Source organism: Muscardinus avellanarius, assembly GCF_963383645.1.
Source record: "Muscardinus avellanarius genome assembly, chromosome: 1".
Lineage (NCBI taxonomy): Eukaryota > Metazoa > Chordata > Mammalia > Rodentia > Gliridae > Muscardinus > Muscardinus avellanarius.
Genome location: NC_137786.1, coordinates 226,338,741 through 226,352,414, shown reverse-complemented (window position 1 = coordinate 226,352,414; position 13,674 = coordinate 226,338,741). Strand labels below are relative to the sequence as shown.

The 13,674-nt window shown below is 46.9% G+C and overlaps 1 protein-coding gene across 2 annotated transcripts in view; it reads right to left on the bottom strand.

The window, feature by feature from the left end:
* The window catches only part of STX3 (syntaxin 3), a gene marked incomplete at both ends in the record, with an annotated part of 47,544 nt that overhangs the window by 20,661 nt on the left and 13,209 nt on the right, over positions 1-13,674 (bottom strand). For both annotated transcript variants that reach the window (XM_080696789.1, XM_080696788.1), the window contains one exon: positions 7,265-7,348. In XM_080696789.1, coding sequence (XP_080552915.1) covers positions 7,265-7,348 — 84 coding nt within the window. The remainder of the gene's footprint in view (positions 1-7,264; positions 7,349-13,674) is intronic.

Below are 13,674 nucleotides of genomic sequence, written 5' to 3'. Positions count from 1 at the left end.
AACTATGTATCTTTTACTTTTCCTCCAAAATGGCATAATGTGAAATTGTCCTCACGTTAGAGCTTGTGGGCCAAGGCCCCTGCTTTGTTTGCATCTTTGCTTTAGAAAACAAGCACTGTGGAGGAAGGAGAGAGAAGTGACCTTGGTCAACCAGGCAACAGCCGGCCAGTCCTGGAGGAGTTTCATAAAGACCGGCACCAGCATTCCAAATCTCTTTTTATGCAGGGGGAAAAAAAAGGCTCTCCAGGTAAAATGCCAGTGAAAACAACTTTTCTTAGACAATGATCTCAAATCAATTAAGTGTATCTGGGCTCTAAATCACTCAAAATTCAGTAAAAAAAAAAAAAAAAAAAAGCCTCTAGTTACTTAAGCCAAAGTAGTATGATACACAGAACTGATTATAAAAGGATGGATGGGCAAGATGCCAGACAAAGGACGGAGAGACATTTTGAAAACGAGCAAGAGTGAGCTGAGGGGATGAAGAAGCCAGGCGGGTCACCAGAACCAAAAGCCCAGGCTCCCCGCTTTAGACCACGGTGGAGCTGACCCGGAACTGGGACGGCGGAAGGCAGGGCCTACGGTGTGTGCCGAGAACACAGAGGAGTCACCCAGGAGACTCTTCTGCTAATAACTCTATCCGCCTGTTCAGGTTCCTGTATCAACGATACTCTAAACTGGGTGGCTTAAACAGCAAGCACATATTTCTCCTAGTTCCAGAGAGGCTGGGAAATCCTAGATCTACATTAGGCTTCAACATATGAAAGGGGATGGGAAGATACTCACTCCAAGGCACTGCCCTCCACCAAACGTACCAAGAGCCAGTGGCAAGGAGCCCTGCGATGCAGCTCCCTGCGAAAATGCAGCGCCCAGGAAGGGTGGCAAAGCGCCTAAGTGCAAACAGGGGCAAAGGATGGGCCAGGGCATCCTGCCTGCACTACTGAAAGAGCCCAGAAGTGCAGACTGGCCTAGAAGGTCCCCGTCGTTCTCGTATCCTACTTAAAAAGTTGAGAACTATTTAACTTGCTGGGTTTCGCCTAATGCTAGATTTCCAGGTTACATTCACGTTGAGGTTTCTTAGTTCTAACACAGAAATCAAGCCAATTCGCAGGTTCCACTGCTTCAAGACTGGCTCCCTTGCAGTTCCTCTAGCTGGGCATGGCTCCAGACCCCGCCCTACCCCTGGCCTGTACGCAGGCTCTGCCTCGCTTTCCCCATGCTCTAGCCCTGGCTCCATCTTTTCAAGAGCTGAACTTCTCATCTCAGAGTACTTGATCTCCACCAGTGTGTCAAGAGCTCGATTTCCTCTCTTCCTGTCATGTGAGGACACGAGCAGCTGATAATGGCTAGCCATGAAGAGGGCCCTCAACCGGGTCCTCATGCTCACACCCTGAGCCCAGGCACCCAGGCTTCAAAAATGTAGAAAATGAAGGCTTTTTTTTTTTTTTAAATAAGCCACCCAGTCTATGGTACTTTATAACAGCAGGAGCCCAAAAAGAAAACCTTTCATAGCTTTTCCAAAGCATAGTCATTCATTCTTATGAATGGAAGCCCATGTCAGAAGGGGTCTGTATAAAACTAACTGCTGTGGTTGCCAAGATAAGCAGGGTTCCTCGCAGTCACACTTCCTGGAGCCTCTTAACAGGTTAGTGTGCCGTCTCACATTTCCAAGAGAGAAAAATGGGAATTTCTCAAACGGACTTGATCACAGAAGGCTTTCTGCATCCCACGCTGCCATCCAGAGAAGGCACTTCGACCCACCAAATAGCCACACCCTGGCCCCTGCCCTTTTTCTGCTTAACAGAATGCTGATTTTGTTTGGGCAGCAATGTTGCCACCCCCGAGAATGAATCATGATCTATTCTGTGGTGATCCTGGCAATCTTGTCCCTGTGGTACTCATTTTTCTGGCATTCCATTCCAGCTAGGGACGGTAATGACCATACGACCCACAGACCAGCCAGTGAGCCACAGGGGAAGTCAGCTTCAAGGGTAGGTAGTTTTCCTCCCTGATACGGAAATCCAGGGATTTTCTAGCAGCTCCCATTTTTACTACTGGTGATGCTGTTGCAAAGTGCTGTCTAACGGAGCTGAAACTCTGTGATAGTTTTGAAATGTGGGCATAAGCTGGGCGTGGTGGTGCATGCTTATAATTCTGGTACTTGGGAGGCTGAGACAGAGGGATCACTGGTTTAAGACCAGCCTCAGTAAGTAGTGAGACTCGCCCACCTAACAAGACCTTGTTTCAAAATAAAAATCAAACAGGGCTGGGAGTGTAGTTCCAAGGTAGAATTCCCCTGGGTTCAATACTCAATGCCACCAGAAGAAGAAAAAAAAAGAAAAGAGAAAAAAAAACATAGACACAAATTCTTTAATGCTCCTCCCATGGAGAGGTGAAATCTGCGTTCTTCTCTCTGGAATCTGGCAGGGCTGTGACTGCTTCATTAAAGAGCACAGTAGAAATGATGTGTTATCTGACTTCGGTTGCCAGAACACTGCCCTACAGCCCTGAGCCCCAGGAACAAGACCGATGCCCCTGACTGGGCCACACCGGGAGAAGCCCAAGCCACAGACATGGGCCAAGTGCAGGTGCTTTGACTGACAGTCTTCTGAGCTTTCCTGATGCACCTGGCACTAGAATACAGAGGTTTCTGTAAGACTCTAACCCCCGTGGTTCTATTCTTCCCAACCAAGGCCCCCGAGAACACACCGAGCAGAGATAAGCCACCCCTACTGCATCCTGTCCAGATTCCTATGCCACAGGACCTGTCAGCATCACAAAGTTGTTTTACACCACTGAATGTTGGAGTGGTTTGTTATACAGCAACAATCAGAGCAGACATGATCTCTCAGTACCAAGAGAAAGGCCCAGAGGATTACAGAGATGCCAGCCTGAAGCTCTAGTATCTCCGAGTCCCTGTGCCATCCCTAACTCCAAACTTCTTCATATAAATTCCTTACCGCTTGAGCCAGTTGGTCACAAACATCCCTGCAGGACATACCATGCCACTGCTCAGGGCCTCACACCCAGATGGACACTCTCACCCTGTTCTCCCTGGGCTGCCGCACCCACCAATGCGTTGGTCTTTCTGGCTTTGGGGTTTCCTAACCTCCACAAACTGCGCAGATTGATTTTTCTAAAACACACTCTGACACTTGCTTAAACCCCTCAAGAGCTCCCCATTACTTCACAGTGGTTCATGACTGGAGTGGTGACAAAACCATCTGGAAGACCCTCTGAAAACTACCATTTGAGCCATTCCATTCTCCAGGAACTATGTGTGTGCATGCCCAAGCCCCCAGGGGCAATCTGATGTGCAAGTCTAGCAGAGAATGGAAGCCTGCCTTCCTCTAGGCAGAATATATGCCCCTCCCTGTGCTTCCCCAGAACCTGTGGACACGTCTATTATGCTAGAATAAATTGTGTGTATGTGATACACACACACACACACACACACGGGAGTGAATTGAGGGGCATTCTACCTCCAAGCTACACCCCCAGTCCTGTTTACTTTTTATTTTGAAACAGGGTCTCACTAGGTTGCTGAGAGTCTCACTACGTGGCTGAGGCTGTCACTGAACCTATGATCCTCCTGTCTCAGCCTCCCAAGTACTGGAGTTCTAGCTATGTGCCACTGCCCAGCCTGTGATCACTATTTATTTGTTTGTTTGTTTGTTTGTTTGTTTGTTTGTTTAGTGGTACTGGGGGTGGAACCCAGGGGCTTTTCTACCTCTGGGCTATATTCCCGGAGGAGACACCAGACGGCAAGGACCTCATCACATAGAATGCTGTCTCCCCAGCACCCAACACGGTCAAACGGCGGCAAGCCCTGTACATTTAGATGAATGAGAACAATCAACAGCCTCCTCTAGATTCAGGCCTGTTTCCTCAAACACCTTGCTCTCTTCCAACTAAGCAGGGATCACAGAAAATGGACAACTGCAAATTAGACAAAAGCCTAGGGTTTATCATTTACCGGGCTCTGGCTTGATTGGCCGAGGTAGTCTGAAGTCCCAAGGGCAAGCTCCTTTCTCTAACTACTGAGAACACAGAGGGGCCACTCAGATGTTACAGTGCAAAGGATACTCTGAAGTCCTGTGGCTCGCTCTGCATCTTTCAATTGCTTCTATCACTGTGCCGTGACTTACGCTACCCGTTCTCAGCAGATAACCAAAGGCGACCTCAGGGAGCCATTCCAAAAGGCACGTTTCACCACAGAGTGCCGCCCTGAGAGATCCACTCAGCGGTATCCTACAGTGTTCTCTAGTCACACAGAGGGAAACCCCTCCGTTTCCCCAAATCCCTATTATCTGAAATGTACTTTATCCCCATTTTAAGATTTCCAGACCACATTCCATAAAATAAACTCTTTCGTCTACTTATTCACAAACACATAAAGAATGAACAGAGATGAAAACGAAATTTACTGAACACACCGTTATCATGTCAGGCACTGTGCCAGGTACGCCCATATACTGTCGCATTTTGCATTCATAATAACCAAGAAGTCATAGTACTATTCTCATTTGAGAGAAAAGTGAGTTTGAGGGTTGCTTAGTTTTGTTTGGGATTTTGTTGTTGTTGCTTTACAGTACTGAAGATGGAAGCAAGGGGCATTCTACCTTCCCCAGCAAATCTCTGAGTGAACATCTTCCTCCGAATTTCACAATAAACCCTTTGAGACTTAAAGCCCTTCAGGAATATGGCCAAGGCCACATAGAGTTTCCAAAGAGTTGCTCCCTCCACCCCGCCATGCTATCCCCTTCTCCACCCTACATGACAGGGCTGCATGGAGGATTCTGGATGAGAAAAAAGCATTTAGCCAAGAGAAAGGAATGAGAATGAAACAGCCCTGGAGGGCTTGCTGCACAAACATGTTTTTTCCACCCAGTGCTGTCCTGTCCAGATAATGCAAGATACATGTGCATTCGGGTGATTCTCATGGAAGGGAAAGGGAAAAGGCTAACATTTCTGATTTCCAGAGTAAGAAATGAAAGCTCAGACACGTTAAGTCACTTGATCAAGATCAGACTCCGTCATGGGCCAAAACCCAACAGCTTCCCACCTCTCGGGGACCCTCCCTCTGATTCATGAGGACACAGCTACTGGAGGAGATTCCTTACCTTACGGAGACATTTGTAATGTGTGTGGTTCTCCAGGATAAGACTATATGGACAAGCTACAATGTCTTCAAACATTTCTTTAAGCTGGGCATGGTGATGCACGCTCATAATCCCCACACTTGGGAGGCTGAGACAGGAGGATCACACAGGTTTGAAGCCAGCCTCAGCTACTTAGTTAGGCTCTCAGCAACTTAGTGAGACTGTTTCCAAATAAAATATAAAAATAGGGCTGGGAGTATATACCGGAGGTAGAAAGCCTCTGGGTTCCACTCCTAGTACCACAAAAAACAAAACAAAAAACAAAAACAAAAAAAAATTTAAGTTCACCTTCACCACTAAATGGAGAACATTTTCCTTGCAAGCAATAGGCAGAATTAACAGCGGACACACAAAACCCAAGTGTTGTTTGATCTCACTGTGACCTCAGCCAGAAGGCCAGACCCATCCACCGGCTGGATGGGGATCTGCGGAGGTTTACGGTCAACTTCCCCATCAGGTCAGCACACGCTCAGGGCTGCGCTTCAACCTGGTTATTACTCTAGCCAATAGGTGGACAGAACAGTCAAGTCAACTCTGCTCCACTTAGAGGAAATCTGTAACCCAGAGGGTAGGAGACTCCTGGATTCTCACTGCAAAATAAATTTGATGTCTCTTAAGTTTCCAACCTAGGGGAGGGAGACTAAATTTTAAAAAGCATGGTATAATTTTATAATAATTTCTTGAGAGGTGAGAAGATACTGAGTTTTGGCCCAGGAGACATAGTCTAATCTTGATCAAGTGACTTGACCTGTCCGAGCTTTCATTTCTTACTCTAGAAAGCATAGTATAATGGCAGAAACTTAGAAAAATAAATGTGTTTAAGTACTATTAGCTGAACAGATACTCCTGCTACCACTCTGGGAGTTTTATGAGCATTATCTCACTTTAATCTTTATAAGAATCCTTCAAGGAATCGTTATATTATCAAGCTAAATTTACAGATGAGGAAACAAAGGTGCGGCATGTTAGGAAATGTTCACAAAAGCAACAGCTGATGAGAAGCAGGCTGAGATTTGAATCCAGGTTTATCTGGCTCCAAAGCCAGTGTGTCTGTCCTCAGTAGCTACTGCCTCCCGCTCCAGTCTCTGCACCGCTATCTACTGTGGCAGTGCCCCACGAGGCTGTCAACAGCAAACAGCAGGAAAATTTGTAGAACCATATTTGCCACTGTTGAACTTTACAAAAATAACTTAGTGGTTTACTTGGCTTCTCTGCTACCACTAGAATCAATTAAGTTAATGAGGGCTATTTTTTTTTGAAACAATAAATTTGATCGAGTTGAATCATAGGCCTAAAGATGCAATGATTTTGACACTCATGGCTGTCACCCCATGGTTGATTCTGTATTTAAAACATGCACCTTAAGCCAGGTGTGGTGGCGCACACTTATAATCCCAGTACTTGGGAGGCTGAGACAGGAGGATCGCAGGTTCCTAGTCAGCCTCAGCTGCTTCGTGAGCCTTCTCTGCAACTTAGTGAGACCCGATTTCAACATAAAGAATTAAAATAAGTCTGAGGGTGTAGCTCAGAGGTAGAATGCCCCTGGGTTCAATCCCCAGTACCACACACAAAAAAATAAGTAAATAAAATAAAACATGCACATCAGCACTTCAGAGCCAAGCGTGGTAGTGCTAACCTATAATCCCAGTACTTAAGAGGCTGAGACAGTAGCATTCAAGGCCAGCCTCAGAAACTTAGCAAGGCTCTCAGCAAATTAGTGAAACCCTGTTTCAAACAAAAACAAACAAACAAAAAAATAGAGCTGAGAGTCTAGCTCAGAAGTAAAATACCCCGGATTCAATCCTTAGCACACACCACAAAAAATACGTTAGGCAAGAAAAGATATTGAGGAAATGCTGTCATGTGGCAAAAGATTTTAAAGCACATTTTCAATTACACATAATTTATCCTCTGCTGACTTTCTCAATAAGATTAAAATTCCAGATGCTTGTGAGTGAGAATTAAAAAGAAAATCTCCCTGTAACATCTGTGGCCATCCCACCCCAGCAAAAGACAGCCTTGAAATATCTGAGGCTTCTTACTCTTACTACGGAAGCTGTGTTCTCTTATGTATCTTCAGAAGAAAACACAGGAAGTCTGCCCACCTCAGAAAAGAATTCGTCCATGAACGCGGTGTTGTCGATCGCGATCTCCACCTCGTCAGCGTCGTCATCCTGTGTCAGCTGCTTCTGTAAGAGACAAGAGGAGCAGGGTGAGACTAAAAACACAGTAAGTAGCTAATATGACCAAAGGCTCACTCACTCTCAGGAGCGATACTAAGCTTTTTATCCATAATTTCTCTTAAATCTCATAATAGCTCAGCCGGGCATGGTGGCTCACGCCTATAATCCCAGTACTCAGAGGCTGAGTCAGGAGGATCGCAGGGCCTACTTAGTGAGACCCTGTTTCAAAATAAAATAAAAGACCGGGTGTGGTGGCACACACTTGTAATTCCAGGATTTGGAAGGCAGAGACCAGAGAATTGTGGTTCGCGGACAGCCTCAGCTACTTAGTGAGGCCCTTCGCAAGTCAGTGAGACCCTGTTTCAAAATAAAGAATCAAAAATTAAAAGACAGCAGGGCATGGTGGCGCATGCTTGTAATCCCAGCATTCGGGATGCTGAGACTGGAGGATCGTAGTTCGCGGACAGCCTCAGCTACTTAGTGAGGCCCTCTGCAACTCAGTGAGAGCCTGTTTCAAAATGAAGAATAAAATATAGGGCAGGGGGTGTAGCTCGGAGGTAGAATGCCCCTGGGTTCCATCCCCAGGCTTCCCCAAAAAAGTAAAAGACTAAAAAATAGGGCTGGGGGTGTAGCTCGGAGGTACAATATCCTGGGTTCAATCCCAGGTATAAATAAATAAATAAACAAATTAATTAATTAATTAATTAATATCAAAATAAAAACGGGGCGGGGGATATAGCTCAGACGTAGAATGCCCCTGGGTTCAACTGAGTATCACAATATTTATTGTCCAAGTAAACTCATAACAGCTCTATGATGCATCAAACTGGTGTAATATTGTCTGCAACAGGGAAAGGGGGAGAGAAGAAAGAAGGGACGAGTTACAAATCATGCCTAGGTTTCCTTATCTGTTACATGGTGGTAATAACGACACTTAATCCACAGAGCCAAGGAATGAGGAGATATCCTAAAACACTTTTGCACAGGGCTTCACACACGGAAATGCCGGGGGCTTCTGTTGGTGGGGGCTGGTTGTGCTGTCCTGTGGTGCTGGGGATGAAACCTTGGGCCTCATGCAAGCCAGGCAAGTGCTCTCCCCTGAGCCACAGGGCCAGCCCCGGGCCGGTCTCGCAGCTGTTGCCGTGATGGTATTAGTGGGTATAACTCACTCTAGCTGAGGAAGCTAACACCTAAGGCGGTTTAGTAACTTAGCCAGAAGCACCCAGCAAAAACACAAGGCCTGGCAGAGTCTAACCCATCTACTGGATCTAGATTCCTTCACCCCATTCGAGCCAATTCTAGACCCAAAACATGAACTTCAGAGCCTCAAAGAAAAAGTAGCGTTTCCTGGTTTTAGAAGATAACTATTAAAAAGGGAACAGCCCTATGCTGCTGTCAGAGAGCCTGTGTTTATAAGGAAAAGGAAGTTCTCTCCCTTCCCCCATCCCAGCAACCTCTGGAAACTTAGGATGTCTCAATCTCACTCACCTTCCTCCACGAAAATCACAAAATGGCTATCTGGAGGAAGTGGTCCCATTCCCACCCAGCAGCACAGGCCCCAGCTGTTTCTACATCCTGCCCAGTCAATTGTTGAGCTGCGCCCTGACAATTTCTCACCACAGAGAGGAAACCGCTCAGTGAGGGTGGGGGTGGGCCGGTGCGCCTGCGTCTTCACACCCTCCATGGTCCTCACACCCTCGGAGGCCCTTGGCCCATGGCCTCTACCCCAAAGCAAATCACTCTCTGACACTCAGAACTCCGCAGGCGATCAGAGCCACAGCCAGGGGCCTCCTCTCTTCAACTGCTACCTCCCCCTCCATCCACAGAAGGAGGATTTATTTCCCAGCCTTGGGAAGTCTCTTGACTGGCTCCCCTACTCTGGCTGGTCTGGAACAATCAGCACCCCAAACTTAATAGCCACGTTCAAGGGAGTGGGATCGGGGGCCTAACTACTGCCTCCAAGGTCACCCCCCAACTCAGAACTGATCATGTCTCTCTTCCTCCTATAGGCATTTAATGACAGCTCCTCTCCTAGAATTAAAAGTCCCAATGTCTAGCAGAGCACACCAGGGGGCCCTTTAAGACCCACCCCCTTCCATGCCTGTTATTCTTAGGTTTGCTGAGGTGCAAAATTATGGGCTATACACAAAATGGAATTCTACTCATCCATAAAGAACAAAATTGTCATTTGCAGTGGATGGAACTGGAGAATACTATGCTGAGTGAGATTAGTCAGTCACAACAAGTGAAAGGTCGGATGTCTCCCTCCTGTGCAGAAGCCAGGGAGACACTGGGACACAGGAGGGGCTCCGGACAAAGGAGGGGAAATCTTGGTGGAGTGAAGGAGGGGAGCTACCTGGGGGAGATGGAGGGGGAGGAAGACCTGAAGAGGAAACGCCTCGGTAGACATGATGTACAAATGTATCAAAGCCAATCACAGTGTCACTCACAGGAAGGCGGGGAGGGAGTGGGGCAGGAGCTGGGGAGGGCTGGCAAGTGCATGTATGCCTCTATCAGTCTGAACCTCCCCACCATGTATGATTACAATGCACCAATAAAAATCAACAAAAACAATGCTTTGTTTGAAAAAGATAAAAGAAAAAAAAAAAGATCCGCCCTACCCACATTTCTCCCTCTAGGATGCACTCCCGAGACCCAGCACTTGGAACTCCTTGAGTTTCCTGGACAAGGCATTCTTCCGTGTCACTGCTGTCACACAAGGGCTTCTTCCTGAAAGGCATCTGTCCAACTGGCAAAATCCCACTCGCCCTCTAAAATTCATCTCAGCCAACTCTGATGTACCTCACCTGGCCCATGCCTCCTGGTGCAAAATGTACAACCTTCCACAGTGACATCACAGCCTATTCCTACTCAGCTCTTTACTTGCCCATCTTACCCCACTGACTATAGGCTCCTGGGCCCACGGTGCCCTCACACATCTGCTAAAGTAACTGCTGTGTGTGTGTGTGTCTGTCTGTCTGTCTGTCTTTCTACAGAGCCATCCCTCACCTTCCCACATGAATCTGGGGATACTATTAATCATGACCTAAGCTCCCAGAGGAATTTGAACTGTGAGCAGATTCTGAAGTGAACGGAGTTCAATCAACCAATGGCAGTACCCACCATAGCTGTCCTCATTCCTATTCCTGAGCACCCCTGGGAGTGGCCCTGGCTTCGGCCAGGTTCAGTGAATCTTCCCCTGTATTCTTTCAATGCATCGGACAGTTCCCTTCCCGTGCAGTTCTTTTGTTCATTTAACCAGAACCGGCTTCGTCACTTGCCCTTAAATCAGAGCACTGTATTTGTTGCTAACGTATTCCACATATTTCCTGAGTACTTACCATGTACTAGGCAATGAACAGAAACTGGATCAATTTTAGCTGAACAAATAATTAGTTACCATGGAGCTCAGCAGCCTGGATTCACCCATCAGTTCTAAAGCTGGAGACAAAATGTCCCCTTGGTCAAGCATGGTTAACGCTCAGGTCTTCCAGAGGCCTCCATGGGGTACTGTCTCCCAAGAAGATCTCTGCAATTCTTACTACCAAACAAGAGGAACCCAGTCTTCCTCTGGGAAGGAGAGTTAATAAGCTGGTGTTGACAGTGTCCTTTCTTTGGGGGTCATCTGGAGAGCCACACAGAGCAGAGAGACCTCCAGTCTATATATCAACCACATCATGAGGACCAGGGTGGTATATCTGGCCCCATCACCTGCTAGTCACTGAGCCTTAAACACATGGTTTAACATCTCTGAGTCTCAATTTCATCTGCAACACAGAAATAATAGCGTGTTGCTCAACCATGTCTGAGTATGAGGCTCTACACCATTGCAACAGCCTCCCACCCACTCAGTCTCTCTGTTTCAAGACCATTATATCCCCGTTTCTCAATAGAGGGTGGTTGCCCATGACCTATAGGTCAAGTCCAAGGGTTCAGCCTGCCTTTCAAGGTCCTTCGGAAGCTGGCCATATTGACTATGCCTTGATGTCATCTACGCGGCTCTCTACCTGAGCTTTCTCCTCCCGTCACCCCATCTCACTGTTGCCTGTGCACGTTGTCTGCGCACGTCACGTTTGTGCCTGGCCCTGGGCCTTCTGTGAGCACCATGCATCCTCATTCCCCACCACCACTAATCTGCACACAGCCGGACTGTCTCCCAGCCTCCCCTGCTGCCCCAACTCCGCCTTCAGAGTCTTGTTCTGGGCGCATCTTCCCCACAAAATGTCCCCATTTTTGTACAAGAGTTTGATGAACTGCAATTTCAATTTTCAACCTCAGTTTTAAGCAACTTGAGGTCAGGGCTAGTATCACATAAGGGGTGTGTGTGTGTGTGTGTGTGTCTGTTTTACTGGGAATTGAACCCAAGGGCATTCTACTTTTGAACTACACATCCAGCCCCATTTTATATTTTATGTTTAAACAAGGTCTCATTAGGTTGATGAGAGTCTCACTACTTGCTGAGGCTGTCTCTGAACACACAATCCTCCTGTTTCCATTACAGATGTGTAATTCTCGTACTTGGGAGCCCACCATGCCCTGCTCTGACTTTTTTGTTTTGAAACAAGTTCTCACCAGTTGCTGAGGGCCTCAGTAAGTAGCTCAGTAAGTGGCCTTGAGCCTGGGATCCTCCTGTCTCAGCCTCGCAAGTATACTGGGATCACAGGTGTGCACTACCATACCTGCTCACATAAGTCGTAGTAGCTAGCTGAGGCGCACATGAGACAAGGCTGGACACATGAAGAGTAAGTAGGTGTCCAATGACTTGCCACATTTTGTGTGGCTTCACGCCTACCAACACTGACAAAATTTATTCCTGGGTTTTATAGCAACAAGGGAGGATTCCCCAAAAGGCCCACCGTCCCCTTCCCTGCCTCCGTCACCTATGAAAGTCATCCATTTAAGACAGCCTTTCAGGATTGTTGAGAAGATCAAACTAGATATTTTAAAGTTCCATATACAATATATATCACAAAAAAGAACTCAATCAAGTAACCATATATAAGGTCCAGCATGCTGGACATGGTGGTGCACACCTGTAATCCCAGTACTTAGGAGGCTGAGACAGGAAAATCACAGGCTTGAGGCCAGTCTCAACAATTTAGCAAGACCCTCAGCAACTTAGCAAGATCTTGTTTCCAAATGAAAACTAAAATAGAGCCAGGTGTGGTGATGCACACCTGTAATCCCAGGAATAAGAATGCTGAGCCGGGCGTGGCGGCGCACGCTTGTAATCCCAGCATTCGGGAGGCTGAGACAGGAGGATCACGGTTCGCAGACAGCCTCGGCTACTTAGTGAGGCCCTCTGCAACTCAGTGAGACCCTGTTTCAAAATAAAGAATAAAAAATTGGGCAAGGGGTATAGCTCGGAGGTCAAATGCCTCTGGGTTCCATCCCCAAACCCACAAAAAAGAAAAAAAAAGATTGCTGAGACAGGAGGATTGCTAGTTCAAAGCTAGCCTCAGTAATTAGTGAGGCTTTTACAACTTAGCAAGACCCTGTCTCCAAATGAATAAAATCTAGAGCCAGGCGTGATGGCACATGCTTGTAATCCCAGCATTTGAGAGGCTGAGACAAGGAGGATCGCAGTTTGAAGACAGCCTCATCTACTTAGTGAGGCCTTCTGCAACATAGTGAGACCCTGTTTCAAAATAAAAAATAAAAAAAAAATAGGGCTGGGGGTCACTCAGAGGTAGAATGCCCCTGGGTTCCATCCCCAGTATCACACACACAAAAAAAAATCTAGATGAGGGTGTAGCTTAGAGGTAGAATGCCCCTAGATTAAAATTCCCAGCACCACATACAAAAACAAATCAAGTAATAAAAATAGAAGGGGCTGGCGGTATAGCTGAGAGGTAGAATATCCCTGGGTTTACTTTTCAATACCACAAAAAAAAAGAAAAATGAACATCTAGCCAAGTCAGCTCTTCAATAGCTCTACCCTGGCTCTAAGTATCGTCAAAGAGAAAAGGGAATGGGGAGCAACAGGACTCTCCCCCACTCCCTGAGAGCTGAATATACCCTAAAGCTCTGACCACTGAGTCCCTCACCTGGGACTCAGTGAATAATAAGAGGAGAATAAGGCTCAAGACAGATCCACACAGGAAGAGAGCTTGGGCTTCTGGGTTTCCATCTTCCCATAGGGTTGTGGGTTTGTATATTTGTTTCCCATGCAGCATGCTGCTTCCAAATATTAAAAAAAAAACACAACATTTGGCCCAAATTGGGGAATTCAAGGAAGGGTGACCATAAGGGTGACTTATCTGGGGTCACAGGAACCTGGAGCTCCCCCATGCTTCCCTACAGCTTGAGTTCCACCAGATTCCTGGTGGGGG